The 15452-nt window shown below is 41.5% G+C and overlaps 2 protein-coding genes across 2 annotated transcripts in view; one reads left to right on the forward strand and one right to left on the reverse strand.

Annotated features, from left to right (window-relative positions):
- LOC127579630 (protein phosphatase PTC7 homolog) overlaps positions 1–9036 on the reverse strand; it is a 33343-nt gene extending 24307 nt beyond the window's left edge. Inside the window, exon 1 of the mRNA XM_052032520.1 lies at positions 8403–9036. Coding sequence (XP_051888480.1) covers positions 8403–8604 — 202 coding nt within the window. The 5' untranslated portion in view covers positions 8605–9036. The remainder of the gene's footprint in view (positions 1–8402) is intronic.
- A 196-nt stretch (positions 9037–9232) lies between these two features.
- The window catches only part of LOC127579377 (tectonic-1-like), a 34193-nt gene continuing 27973 nt past the window's right edge, over positions 9233–15452 (forward strand). The window contains exons 1-3 of the mRNA XM_052032129.1: positions 9233–9573; positions 12407–12527; positions 15151–15257. Of these exons, the coding sequence (XP_051888089.1) occupies positions 9339–9573; positions 12407–12527; positions 15151–15257 (463 nt within the window). The 5' untranslated portion in view covers positions 9233–9338. The remainder of the gene's footprint in view (positions 9574–12406; positions 12528–15150; positions 15258–15452) is intronic.

Raw genomic sequence — 15452 nt, forward strand, 5'->3', positions numbered from 1 at the left:
GAAATGCAGCAATAAGGTTGTAATCAGATCAGTCATGATTTTTATTAAACAATGGAGCAAAGTTTGAAGGGCTGAGTGGCCTACCTGCTTCTAATATGCATGTGTATATGTAAACCAGTAGCCCAGTTTTTAATAGTGCAGAAAAACTGCAAGGAACATCAACCACTAACAGATCTTCTATTGACTTCAAAAGCTTTTGACTCTCAAACTCAACGTTTCAGGAACAGCTTTTCCCTCCACCAGATTTTTGAACAGTCCATGAACACTACCTTGTTATTCCTCTTTTGCATTATTTATTTTTGCAACTTTAACAACTTTTGCCTTTATGTCTTGCTCTGTACTGCTACCGCAAAACAAATTTCACAGCATATGTTTGTGATAATAAACTTGATTCTGACTCCATCGATTAAGAGAGACTGTGGAAGATCCTTCATAACTGTGGTTGCCTTAAAATGTTGTGCCCATTCTACATCTGCCACATGAATGCATGCAGGCAGTGATCCTCAGTAATGAGTCCATTGGAGACCAAATTGCAGTGCATCATGGGGTCAATCAAGGCGGTCATCATTAAATCAATTCTCAATTTTTCACACAATATTGCACCTCACCTCCAGCAAGCTTCCTGCTGTAGTGGAGTTAACCTACAGGCAAAATAAGCAGTTCAAACTATCTCACCTTCACTCCAATACCAGTATCACTCCAACTTCAGTGAGCAGACAACACTTTGGAGCTTGCACGTTCAGAGCTGAGCCAAGTCAATGACTTGCTCACTGAAGAATCTGGGAGATGGGCTTCTCATTTAATGTCCATAAAACAATTCTCTAATCAATCCAGCACTGCTACACAGCACAACTGCTTGACATTAGACATTCATGACAAGACCCTGGAAGAATCTGGATCACTTCATATCTCAGGAACTAGCTTTCAGCAAAGGCAGAAATCTGGCACAAAGTTTATGGCCCACCAGGCAGCAGTGATCCTTGCTTTCCTGTACGCTTCAGAGATATTGACTACTTACAGCAGTGTAGAGTTACCATCAGTACTACCTTCACAAACTTCTCCAAATCTTTTAGGTTTCCTAACTCCAAGCTCCAATATAGCAACAGAATTGAGGAATAACATACTGATATGGATAAAGAACTGATAGGCAAACAGGAAAAGATTAGGAATAAATAGATTAATTTGAAAGTGGCAGACAGTGCTCAGTGGAGTGCCACAGACTCATTCACCATGGTAAGAAAGCTGGGGTTGGGGACAGAAAAATCATTACAGCACCACAGACAGCTGTAAGTGCTACTGAAATAGAAAACCATGCAGTGACAATACACAAGTTTGATAGAAAACCAGTTTTTTTTTTCAGTCAGCAACAATGTTTGACTATATCATTAAGCATTTTAATCTCAATCTGAAGCATTCATAAAATGGGGTTGAAACCCATCTTGCAGATGCTGGAAACAAAATAAAAACAAAACGCTGGTAGTACTTAGGTCAGACACCTTCTACGGAGAGAGAATAAGAATTGTTTCAGATAAATTACCTCTCATCAGAACATAAATTTCTGACCAATGGCTTCTGATGACAGGACATCTACTGAAACATTAACTCTTTCCTTCTCCACAGCTACTGCCAAACTTGCCGCACGTCTCCAATGTTTTGTTTTTATTTTGAATGACTGTAGTTGGAAACATTCAACCTGGAAAACACAAAAGCTGTGTAAAGAAATTAAGTAAATATAACTGAGCTATCTACTAACAGTATGTACACAAGTGGACTAAAGGGCACAAAATTGGTACTCACAGGAATCACTGTGGAAGATATGGAGATCATTGCAGCAATTAAGGAGCACAGAGGAATAGGATTCTGGGCTGGTAACGCAGAAGCCTGGACTGATGATCCAGACACATTCAAATTTCATAATGGCAATTTAAATATAACATAAAAATATATTATGTAGCTACTGGTGACTATGAAACTACCCTGGATTGTTTTAGTAATCCACCTGGTTCATTAATCAAGAAGGGAAGCCAGTTATCCTTACCTGTTCTGACTCCAGATATACAACAGTGTTCCCAAACAACTAGGGCATCAAGGGCAATTCATGATTGGTGATAAATAAAGATCACACTGTGAACAGATTCAAATCAGCTTCTCAAGGACAATTGGTCCACGAGTATGGAACCTTGAGGGAGTGGGATAGGACTAGGTCAACAGACCGAACTTCAAAAAACAAGAAAGGAGGATGTCAAGAGACTGAAAATGCTGTAATCCGGAGCAAAAAAAAACAAACTGCTGGGGGAACTTGGGTCAGGAAGCACCTGTGGAGGTAGAGGGATGGTCGGTGTTTCTGGTCAAGACCCTGCATCAAGACTGAGTGTAGAGGGGAGAGAGCAACTATAAAGAAGTGAGGGGAAGAGCAAGACAGGGGCTGGCAGGTGATGCGTGGAACCAGCTGGGAGGGGACAGAACACAGAACTGAACAACATGGGAACAGGCCCTCGGCCAACAATGTTGTGCCGAACTAATTAAACTAGTAATTAAAAGCCTAACTAAACTAGTCCCTTCTGCCTACACAAGTCCATATCCCTCCATTCTCTGCATAAAGAAAATGGAGCATTCCTGGATGCATGCCATTTCAACTCCCCCTCCCATACAGACCCATCTGTCCTCAGCCTTCTCCACTGCCAGGGTGAAGCGAAATGCAGACTAGAATTTTCCAATTTCTGGTCACCCCCCCCCACCCCATATGCCTTTCTCTCTCCTCCTGATCTGCCCAGGTTCTCTCCTCCCCTCCTTTTTCCAACAGTCCCCCAGCCACCACCTCCCTCCCCAGTTTCATTACCCTTCCCACTTGGTTCCATCTGCCTACCGCCCACACTCTTAACCTACTGGGTTTCCAATCTCCTCTCACAGCTGGTCCCAGCTGCCCATCATCTGTTCCTTGTTTCTCTTATTTATTGGATTGCAGCTTCTGCAACTTCTTGCATCTCCACTAATCACCTTCCAGCCTTTCTCTACCTCCACCGTCTCATCCCTCCTGGCCCACCCTTTTCTTTTCTTCACTCTCCTTATGTTTCTACCCATCACCCACTAGTCACCCATGTCTACTCCGCCCTTCATCCCCTCTTCACGGTTCCACTTAACACCAGCCCCTGCCTCACCTCTTCCTCTCACATCTATACTGGCTCTCATTTCACTACATTCTCAGTCTTGATGCAAAGTCTCAACCATCCCTGCCTCTACACATGCTGCTTGGCCTGCTGAGTTCCTCCTGTTTTTTTTTTGCTTGCAGAATATAGGAGGGTCCCCAGCAAATTCTTTACAAAAACTGCGATCAGATTTCAAGGTGCAGTCTCACCAACACCTTAGAGTTCCATCAAAACTTCCCTACTCCTTGCAATAAAAGCCAGCATTCCATTAGCCTTCTGAATACCTTGTTGTACCTGCATGCTAGTTACACCCTAAATGAACTCGGGCAAATTTGTCAAACTTTATTTCCTTTTGTTACGGACTCAGTGAAAGTCCCTTTAAGATAGAGAGTGTGTGTGTATGTGTGTGTGGGGCGTGCTTACGTCAATAGAAGATAAAGGACGTAATGACGTTGTTGAAGAAGTCAGGAGAAGAAGGAGAGAGAGAGAGAGAGAAGGGAGAGAGACACCAGCCTGCTAGTTTTCTCTATCGATGGATGAGAAACAATAACTGTGTCTGCCACTGAAATCCATGTATGGAAGTTGGAAGTAATCCGGTGGAGTTCACTTTGTTGCTGACCTGTAGAAGGAAACAGGTATTTGTGTGTGTGGACGACCACGATTCGGATGCTTTTCAGGGTGAGGAAGTCACTACAGAGTAAACACTGAAGTGTCGTTTGGGTTCCATCGTGGAACATTTGGATTTCATATGTACTCTCTCTATGTTTCTCTACGTCTACGTCTTATCTTCAGACAACGGTGGTTGTTGAAGAAGCCCTTGCTCAAGTTTCACCTTATGGCTTGCGGAACTGAACTTTAAGAACCATTCCGGAACTGGGAGTTTGGGACTTTGTCACACACACACACGACAAGTTTAGTTTTGGGGTTAACGTTCGAGGTTTAACATTTTTGAATTCTAACATACTAACATTTTTACTTTTATTTTACGTATTATCATAAGTAGTAATTAATAAAATAGTTTTTAACACTGAATCATGCTCAGTGTGTTTCTTCTGTTGCTGGTTCATGACAAAATTGGGGGCTCGTCCGGGATCTGAACCCGGGACTGCTCGCACCCCAAGCGAGAAGATGGAATTGAAGAGGATGGAGCACAAGCAGCTGGGGTGAGAAAGGAGCCGGTCTGTTCGTCCTGAGATTCCACCCTGTTACCTGAAGCTGTTCTGAAGGATTCCTAGGTACAATGGCAGAAGCAATATTTCAAGCACCAAAAAGGAGAAGGGTGTATGAGTGTTATGAAGCACCTTTTCCTTTGTTAACTCAAGAAGGAACCATTTCAAATGAACAAGAACATTATTATGCTGAAATGATAAATAACAATGTGATTGCTGATTGTCTTTCCCGATGTTAAATGGGAAACATGTATCTGTACTAATCTGATAGTCTGTAGTTGTGTAACATGATAATCATTAACATTACTAACTGTATGCGCGGTTAAATTTTTCTTGGGAAAAATTTTTTTTAGGTGGGAGGTGTTACGGACTCAGTGAAAGTCCCTTTAAGATAGAGAGTGTGTGTGGGGCGTGCTTACGTCAATAGAAGATAAAGGATGTAATGACGTTGTTGACAGAGAGACAGAGAGACAGAGAGACAGAGAGACAGAGAGACAGAGAGACAGAGAGACAGAGAGACAGAGAGACAGAGAGACAGAGAGACAGAGAGACAGAGAGACAGAGAGACAGAGAGACAGAGAGACAGAGAGACAGAGAGACAGAGAGACAGAGAGACAGAGAGACAGAGAGACAGAGAGACAGAGAGACAGAGAGACAGAGAGACACCAGCCTGCTAGTTTTCTCTATCGATGGATGAGAAACAATAACTGTGTCTGCCACTGAAATCCATGTATGGAATTAATCCGGTGGAGTTCACTTTGTTGCTGACCTGTAGAAGGAAACAGGTATATGTGTGTGTGGATGACCACGATTCGGATGCTTTTCAGGGTGAGGAAGTCACTACCGAGTAAACACAAGTGTCGTTTGGGTTCCATCGTGGAACATCTGGATTTCATATGTACTCTCTCTATGTTTCTCTATGTCTACGTCTTATCTTCAGACAACGGTGGTTGTTGAAGAAGCCCTTGCTCAAGTTTCACCTTATGGCTTGCGGAACTGAACTTTAAGAACCATTCCGGAACTGGGAGTTTGGGACTTTGTCACACACACACACACACGACGAGTTTAGTTTTGGGGTTAATGTTCAAGGTTTAACATTTTTGAATTCTAACATACTAACATTTTTACTTTTATTTTACGTATTATCATAAGTAGTAATTAATAAAATAGTTTTTAACACTGAATCATGCTCAGTGTGTTTCTTTTGTTGCTGGTTCGTGACACTTTTCATAAAACTATCAAAAATCATGCCGATTCCAGCATTTTGCTATCAACTGATGGTAAGCCAACAGGCCTATAAATTCCTACTTTCTGCCTCTTTTTTAAAAAGTGTTGCATTTGGAATTTTCCAGTTCTTGGATCTCCCCTGAATCTAATGAATTTTAATAGTTTACAACCAAAGTGTCCACTATCTCCACAGCCAATTCCTTTAAAACGCCAGGAGGTAGAACATCTTTGTTAGCCTTTAGCCCCTTATGTTTACCTAATTTTAAGTTCCTTTCTTCAGCCCCTTGATTATGGGAATATTTTTTAGTGTCTTCTACCATAAAGGCCCTGATCCAAAATTATTATCTAGAAGTGGGGATGTTTGCCAATGATTGCAAAATTTGGGCAGCACAGTGGCAAAGCTAGTAGAGCTGCTGTCTTGCAGTACCAAAGACCTGGGTTCAATCCTGATCTCTGATGCTGTCTGCATAGTGCAGACATGTTCTCCCTGTAACTAAGCAAGTTTCCTCTGGGCTGTTCAGTTTCCTCCGACATCCCAAAGACAAGTGTGTTGACAGGCCAATTGGCCACTATAAATTACCTGTGTATGCGAATGCAAAAGTCTAGGGGGAATTTGATGGGAACATGGAAAAAAAAATCTGATCGACACAGGATTAGCAGAAAGGATGATTAATGTTTGCAGATTCAGTGGGCTGAAGGGCCTGTTTTCATTCTGCAGTTCTCTATCACATCAACGACTAATGTTCAATTCCACTCGCAACTCTTCAGTGAATGAAGGAATCCATGCCTGTAAGCAGCAATATCTAGACAAAATTCAGACATGGGGGTGCTTAAATGATACCATGAATGTTACTTGCCAAAGTGCCAGGTTTGACCATCTCCAACAGAAGGAAGTCTAACACCTATCCTTGATAGTCAATGGTATTATCACCTAGTTCCCACCATCAATATCCTGGGGGTCACCAGTGACCAGAAACTCAACTGGGCCAAATGCTAAATACCCTGATAACAACAGGTCGGGGCTGAGTTTCCTGTAGTGAGCGACACCATCAAGACCTTTCAACTATTCACAAGGCACAAAAGTGCACAATAGTATAGTCCCCACTTACCTGGATGAGACAGTAGCAACTCTCAAAGTTTGATACCATTCAGGACAGAGCAGCCTGCCTAATATGCACCCATTCTCTCTATCACAGGCACATAGTGGCTTCAGTACGTACATCTACAAAATGCATCAGTTATTCACAGAGGTAACTTCAAGAGCATCTCCCAAACCTGCAAACTCCATCACCAATGACGAGGTCAGTGAGTGCACTGGCACACCGCCTCCTGCACATTCCTCTTCAGCTCATACACCATCCTGACATTGAAATTGCTGCTAGGTTGAAATTCTGGAACTTTGTACCCAACAGCCCTGTAGGAATACCTTCAGTACAAGGACTGATGCAGTTCAAGGCAGTGGCTCAGCACCATACTTTCAAGGGTAATAAATGATTGCCACACCAGCAACACCAGATCCTGAAAATGAATTTAAAACGCCTTGCAACATAATTTGCTGTTTCTTTTAATTTGACACCATTGCTAGATTGTACTGACAGCAAACCAACAGTTTCATAAAGAATCGCCAGCGAGCTGCAGTATGCACGTCAGTGACTTCTAGACTTCTCAGCCTGTGTGCTCCAGTATCAAAGAATCCAACACATCAGAAATCAAGTGCTTCAGACCTCCTGTTCCACCCTGCACTCAATACAGAGACCAGGGATTTTACATCTGGCCCCTCAGCCTTATACAGATCAAAGCTGACCCATCCAACACAGCCCTGTTCATTTAAGGGTTGCTGACCTTCAAAAAGGAAAGCCTCCCCCAAGTTGCTTTATTAATTCTGTTTTCATTTACATGTTGAATGTAATTTTAAATGAAATTACCAAATGTCTTTCAAAGTTTTGTAAATGTCAAAGATATTCAGAAACAATGGAAAAGACTCATGACAACACTGGCTGTCAGAAGGCCATCAAGGCGGTCTGTTCGTCTCCGTTGCTTGCGGCCTAGCGAGGGCTCGCAGACTGCTCCATCTTGCGGAAGGGCCGCAGCAACGAGGCCGGCAGAACAGTGGGAGCCTCCGGCCGCAAATTCAGCTCAGTGGATCAAATGCAATTAATCGAAGTATTCAAATGAAGTTTCGTAACAAAGTTGTAGGAATTCGCGTTCACATTAAAGTAGATTGCATTCTCATTGAAGTTACATAAACTGATATCCAACATGCAGGCTGCTTCATTTGAATTTATAAATGCGGAAGTCATACTCAGAAATGAAGAAATAGGTTGGTTGAATTATTACTGTTGAAATATCATCTTAGTTAAGACGTTGAGGCTATGCGTGGAAACTACAATATACACACAAACATCCCGGCACAATTACATCTCAGGCAGGAATATAATCTGGATGAAGGTAGGTGGGTACTGGTTCAGCCAATTAGAAGCTTCTAATATTTTGGGCCATAAATTATTCCAATGAGAGCGGGCAAGAGTGGGAAATAGTTAAAGTTTGCGTATATGAAATGTTACATGAAATCTTTGCCTACGCAATGAACAAGAGGGCCCCACGACTCGACCGACGGCTAGTGACTTGCCGGTTAACAGGTCATTTAAAGACAAAATGCATTTTTAGACGGCGTTAGAGTTTACAACCATAATTGGTTAAATTTAGTCATTCTAAACGCGTCGATATCGAGCAGGCCTTTGGGTTTTTCCATGACACTGGACTCTCTAAAACCAATTTGCTTTCATTTCATACCAACATTCCCTTTCTTCATTTTATAGTTTACCGAAAATAAATCAATAAATAGAAGTGACTTGCTCACCCAAAACATCGGCACTCCTGTGCTTGGCTATGAAACATGCGTCGTCTCCGTAGCACATTCCTTTCTTTAAAATCCCTTTCCTGAAGTCCTTCCCAAAGCCGCAACTGGCCGTAACCAGACTATAATCCCGAGAGTCCGTCTGGGAAAGTCCCCCCAACACCGCCCTGGCCACCAGTCTTCCATAGGACAAAACCGAGAACATCCCCGCAGCCCGGGACCTCAGTCAGCGACCTTCCAGCCTACTGTGACTTATTCCGGGGACGACACGAAGAGACCTCGCCGGCTCGATCACTCACTCGCACCAACACCCGACCCGACTTGCTCTCCTCCCTCCACACCGCGTGCTTATCAAACTCTGGTCACTCAAAGTCTCCGATTCAGGTGGATCCGGCCGTCGAAATGCCGCCTGACGATCGCCATCTTCCCCACACAGAAACACGCCCTCGCCGCCAGGGCACAGCGGACTTTCCCTGAACCCGCCCGACCGACCTCCCGCTCCGCAGCTCGAGCTCGCCGCTCTCGTGACTCCCTGGCAACGTCACTGGAAGGGACCCTGCGTCATTCCCAGCTCTGACGCAACAATCGCCTCCGCCTGACCGACATCTCGCTCCAAAAACCTGTCAATCAAACACCAAAGCGCGCCGGCCGTTATTCCCCCCCCCCCGCAGAAATTTAAACTGCGTGACGATCCTGAATTTCCTCGCGAACTGTTCTGGAGTGGAAAATTCCAGACGAAGTGTTTTTTTATTAGGAACAGGAATTCCCCACGTGATGGCATTATCACAGATTTAAATTAAATGCTGCATTTTATTTCTTTTTATTTACAACATCGCTGAGGGGAGTTGTGTCGTTTGTGGTAAATGAACGTTTCTGCAAGTCTTCCCGTCGGTCGACAGGAAGCGGATGTTGGCGGTTGTTTAATGGTTGCCCACGGCGATGGAATGGTTGGTCTCCCTGTGGATGCTTTGGGGATGTTTCCTTGTCCGTGGAGCGATCGATGCGGTGGTTACAGTGCGAGCTGATGAATCTGCGGAACGAATGAGCGCCTCCAGTCTCTCCGGCAGCGTCGAAAATTCCACAAATACAAGAAGACCTCCTGAACCAACCACTCAAGTGGCTCCAAAGGTGGCCCTGCCCCGGTCAAATACCCTGCCGGATCTTAACATAAACGGTAGGTTTATGGTTTTATTTCGCTTGCCTGCTTTTAATGAGAGTGGCTTCATTGACTTTCACAGACTCCTGTGTATCGTCAGAGCAGATGTTGGCCAACTTATTCTGGAAGACCCGCTTTTGGTGTGAGAATTCGAGATAGCAAACGTGACTCGGAGATTCCCGGCGCTTTAATTTTCCATCTCTCCTTGGCCTCTTAAATTGTTCCAGTGAAATTCTACGTTAGCTGAAGCAACAACACGTCATCTCACTTCGCGTGTTGTAGCCTTCAGGACACAACTTCGAGTTCAACCATTTCAGATAATCAGCTTTTCCAGTCTTTACTTTTCACATTTCAAGTGCAGTACTTCTCCTGTCTATATGTCGGACCTTTTATTCACCAATCCCTTCACTGTCATGTTTCATTTGTATCGTCACCCCAACATTTACTCCACAAATGCTGCCTGATTGGCTTTCTATTACTGTTTGACAAATTTGCTCCAATTCTTTGAGGATGGAATGGGGAAAATTGATGGAGGGGAACCTGTAGGTGTAGTGTATTTAAATTTCCAAAAGGCATTCGACAAGGTGCCACATAAGAGGCTGGTACATAAATTAGAAGCCCAATGGTATCAGAGGAAGTGTATTAGAATTGATTGAAAACTGACTGTTTCAAACAAAACAGAGAGCTGGAATAAATGGGTCCTTCCGTACTGGAACGACGTAACTAGTGGAGTACTGCAGGATCAGTTCCTGGCCTGCAGTTGTTCACTATTTACATTAATGACCTGAAGGAAGGAACAACAGGTAAGATTTCCAAATTTGCCAATGACATGAAAATAGATGGAAGGGTATGTTGTGAAAAGACTACTGTAATTCTGCAACAGGATATAAGTAGATTAAGTGACTGGGCAAAAGACTGGCAAGCGGAGTTTAATTTGGGGAAGTGTGAGTTCATGCACTCTGGTAAGAGAAATCAAAATGTGGATTATTATATAAATAATGAGAGACTGCAAGTGAGTGAAGTACAGAGGGAGCTAGGTGTTCTAGTGCAAAAATCACAAAAAGATATCAGGCAGGTCCAACAAGTAGTTAAGAAGGCAAATGGCATTTTGACCTTCATTGCAAAGGGGTTGGAGTTTAAAAATGGGGAGGTTTTGTTGCAATTGTACAGGGTGTTGGTGAGGTCTCACCTGGAATACTGCATCCAGTTCTGGTCTCCTTACTTAAAAAAGAAATGTAGTAATGTTGGAGGCTGTACAAAGGAGATTTATGAGGCTAATTCCTGGGATGACAGGGCTGTCCTACCAAGAGAGACTAAATAGTTTGGATCTGTGTTCCTTGGAGTTTAGCAGGAAGGGGGTGACCTTATTTCAAACATATAAAATCCTAAGGGGGCTTGACAGGGAAGATGTTGGAATGTTTTTATTAGTGGGAGAATCTCCATCAAGGGTACATAACTACAAGATGCTGGTCATTTAAAAGTGAAATACGTAGACATTTCTTCTCACAGAGCAAGGTGAATCTCCAGAATTTTCTGCTCTGGTGGGTGGGGGAAGCTGGATCACTAGAGTAGTTAAAATGGAGGTGAGTAAGTATTTGATAGGAATAGATGGGTGTAGAGAAATGGCATAGAGGAGGTTAGCATAGATCAGTCATGATCATATTAAATTGGAAGGCAAGCTTGAAGGGCCTGATGACCTGCTCCTGCTCCTATTTGCTTAGGTTCTTGTGTTGTATTTTTTTTCTATTTTTATTTCAATATTTTGCTTTGCTTGAGAAAGACCTTTGGATAGGCTCTTGAAGGGAATGTAATGTTCTTCCTTGACTATATATATCACTCAAAATCTGCAGCATCAGACACACCTGGTCTTTTTGTTTCATATATTTATCTATTGTTCTGCTGAGAGGTACTTGTTTATTTTTGAGCCCAGATACTTGTAGAAACATTTTAATTGTGATGTCAACTTGCATGCATAATGCAGATTCGATAGTTAATTTAGAGAAATATTATTCTTCTATAATATGCATTTGATGTGCAAGGAAAAATACTGCATTAGCCAAAATAGTAAGGATGGGATTTTAAGCATATAGTGTTTTTTTTTAAGGTATCATTTAAAGCTGGTAGCTCATGCCTTGGTGTAAAAGGACTATTTGTTCAAAACTTAGTCCAACATTTGAGCATATATTTAGGCAGATACTTCATTGCATTCCCAAGACTGTGCTGCATTATCTGTAGTGCTCCTTTTTGGATGGGCTATTAAACCAACACCCTATCTATTCTCAGATAAAGGTAATTGATCCTAGAGAATTGTAGTTTGTGACCAATAGTTATCCTTAATCCAGCAGTACAAGATCTAATTAACTAGTTGCTTAATTTATAAAAGTCATTGCTAAATGAGGATAGGTTGAGTGAGCTGGAGCTTTTCTCTTTGGAGAGAAGGAGGTTAAGAGGTGACTTGATAGAGGTGTACAAGATGATAAGAGGCATAGATCGAGTGGACAGTCAGAGACTTTTTCCCAGGGTGAAAATGGCTAACATGAGGGGGCATAATTTTAAGGAGATTGGAGGAAGGTATAAGTAGGATGTAAGAGGTAAGTTTTTTTTACACAGAGAGTGGTGGGTGCATGGAACACACTGCCTGCAGAGGTTGTGGGGGAAGATACATTAGGGACATTTAAGAGACTCTTAGACACATGAATGATAGAGAAATGGAGGGCTATGTTGGAGGGAAAGGTTAGATAGATATTAGAGCAGGATAAAATGTCAGAACAACATTGTGGGCTGAAGGGCCAGTGCTGTGCTGTAGTGTTCTATGTTCTAAATTAACAGCAATATATTTTTGTTATTTCAGTTCGCACTTTGTGTGTCTGTAACTTACTAGTTGGACAATGTGATATAAATTGCTGCTGTGATCCAGACTGTAAAGCATCAGATCTATCTACCTTCTCAACCTGTGATGTTCATATTGTCACGTAAGTTAAACTGAGAAATGGGTTATTTTATTTATTGTCTAAACTTGAACGGATTGAAATTACAGCATGTCTACTTATATTCCAATAAATACAGCATATCTTACCAATACAAAATGTAATTTTAATGATGCATGATTCTGACAGGCTATTTCACAGTCAGCTGGAATGAACTGACAAAAGATACCCATGAAGGTATCTATGTGCCTTTGCTTCAGTATCTACACCCATTTTCTGACATCTAATTCTTTCTTGTCCCTGCAAGTGTTGTGCTGTCCAGACTCTTCTGTGTTATTTTTGTTTCCTTTTCCTCTCAGCACTTTTTTCTTAGTTTTTTTTCCGCTTTCCATGTCAACATTTATGATCCTTTTTGGAGTTTCCAATGCTTGAAGAATTGATATGACATTCAAAACCAACTGGATCTTTTTTCTGAATGAATATTTTTAGAATGGCATTCATATATCAGTTGTGAAGTTAAAGCTCTCAATTTACTATCACCTGCAAAATCTGTCACAAGTCCTTTAGTTCTTTTGGCAAATTATTTTGTAATAATTAAGGTGTTTGCAATGGAGGGTGAATTATTTTCTACCTCTTGAATGCAGTTTCATCATTAAGTGGGAATTCAAAACTCTGAGTAAAGGCAGCTAAAAGCATGGTCACCATTGATGATGTAATTAAAATCAGGAGTTGATAAAGTGTTGGAATTGGAGCACAGAGATTTTGAAAGCTTATAGGGATAGAGGAATATAGAGAGATGTGAGGCCAGAGAGCTATTTAAAAATGACATGGATTTTAAAATTGAGCCATTGTAAAACAGGTTACCCGTGACACGAATTTTAGATGAATACAAGTTAGTGGCAGGATAGAATAACAGGAGAGGATTGATGTAGTCAAATCTATACATGTCAAAGGTAAGGATTAGAATGAGGCAGGATGAGCTGAGGCAAGGTTAAAGTCTGGTGTTGTTAATTGCTTGTTTAGAATAAAACCAGAATTGGAAACATGAGAGTCCGTGGGCTGACGGTGGCAGGAGGAGGAAGTTACAGAGAAATGAAAGGAGGCAGTGGAAAAATTGGAACATGATTGAAATTTTACATTGAGAGCAGTGGATGCATGTTATGCTATGGGTATAGGGGTGATAGACAAGTGGATTTCATTAGAAAGAGATTTACTTTGCATTTATGTAGTACATCTTAACATTACACACAAAGGTCTCTTCTTAACCCATTCTATTTATCTCTTAAATGTTTTCCTTTGACATCATCCAAAAACACATTGGGTTCCACGTGTATACCAATAACACTGTTTTTTCAATATTTCTGCTTTTTCTGATTTATCACTATTTATTTCAAACCCAAATCACGTCGCATGAGTGGGAATTTTCTTAACTAGGCATTAGGTGAATTGATGCTATTGTTCATGGCTGCTATCACGAATTTTGTTTTCTGACTTCCATTTCAACAACTGGTTGCAGTTAAGCCAGGCTGTTTTTAACCTTGGTATCTTGATCGATTATGGGATGAGCTTCCAACCAGTCCATGAAAAACTATTATTTCCATTCTATCCTGAAATGAATCCCAGCTCACCCATCACCCTTTTACTTGCTGACTTGCATTGGCTCCTCTTTTTGTTTTGACATCTCACCTTGCCTCCCCCAATCCCCCATTCCCCCCGCCCCCCCAACTGTAGGATAGGATACTGTGAAAGTCGACATGCACTGTAATAAATCAAACAACAGCAGAACCAAAGAACATACGATTAATGCTTTATTAGTTTAACATTAGCGGGAGTGAGGGATACAGAGAAAGAGTAAACAGTGTAACCTGAGCTCTGTACTGATCCCCACTCAGAGATCTACCGGTCAGTGTCCCTACTTTTATACCCACTTCGCGGGAAGTTGCACTTAACTAAGGCACTTGCTTACAGCAAACTTGTAGCAAAGCAAGATGTGCCTTAAACATTTCTTTGTTTCTCACCAATATTTGCAAACTTGTAGCCATAACTATAGTCACCCCATGGTTGAAGCAATATTATGCCATGGGAAGAATAGCTGCACACCATTAACCTTTACATTCCCAGTTGTTAACCCTTACATTTCCTGTTATCTTTTACAGTACCATTCCTGATATCTTTCCTGTGTTTTGAGTCGCTTGCCGTAAATAGTTTAGTTCTTATAAACGTATAGGAGGCCAGGATCACTGCCACCCTGGGGACCATGAACGTTGTACCAGATTTGAGATCTTGATCTTCAGACAGCCTGTTTTTCAGAAGGCAGAAAGGTATACTAGTGCATTGAAGACCATGCTGAATTTCATTGTCCGGACATTTTGGAAGTGCTCATTTAGCAACCTACAGATATATGCAGGAAATACTCCAGCAGAGAGTGACTAATTATGAATGTTGTAATGTATTGTGAAAGAAATTCTGGTCTTTTGGAAACCTAGTATTCTATTGATCAAGCTACTGTGTTTTCTCATTTTAAGTTTTTTCAGAACTAGGTAACCTGTCACAATCAAACTACATCCACATTTATTTAATCCCTTAATGTCCATTTATTCCATAAGAGTTAAAACAATCTAAAACGTCAATTGATAATTAATATCAACATTTCTTGATTTCTGTGCAGAGGTGACTATGAACTTTGCAAACAAGATGCAGCAATGTACTCTACAAATAATAGCAAAGTTGTGACCTTGATCAACCCCAGCATATTTTGCATTGAGACAAACAACTGTAAGTGTATGATCTACTTTCATAATTGTTTTGTTAAAATGCTATGTAATATGGCACTTAAATTCAAAATTTATAATTATTAATAGTTCCACATAACTTTTTATGTATGGCAATGAATTAAAGCTGATCATACATAAGATCTATAGTGGAAACTTAAAAAAGCTCATCCACTATCCCTGATCATTTTGTGCTTCA

Source organism: Pristis pectinata, chromosome 17 (assembly GCF_009764475.1).
Source record: "Pristis pectinata isolate sPriPec2 chromosome 17, sPriPec2.1.pri, whole genome shotgun sequence".
Taxonomy (NCBI): domain Eukaryota; kingdom Metazoa; phylum Chordata; class Chondrichthyes; order Rhinopristiformes; family Pristidae; genus Pristis; species Pristis pectinata.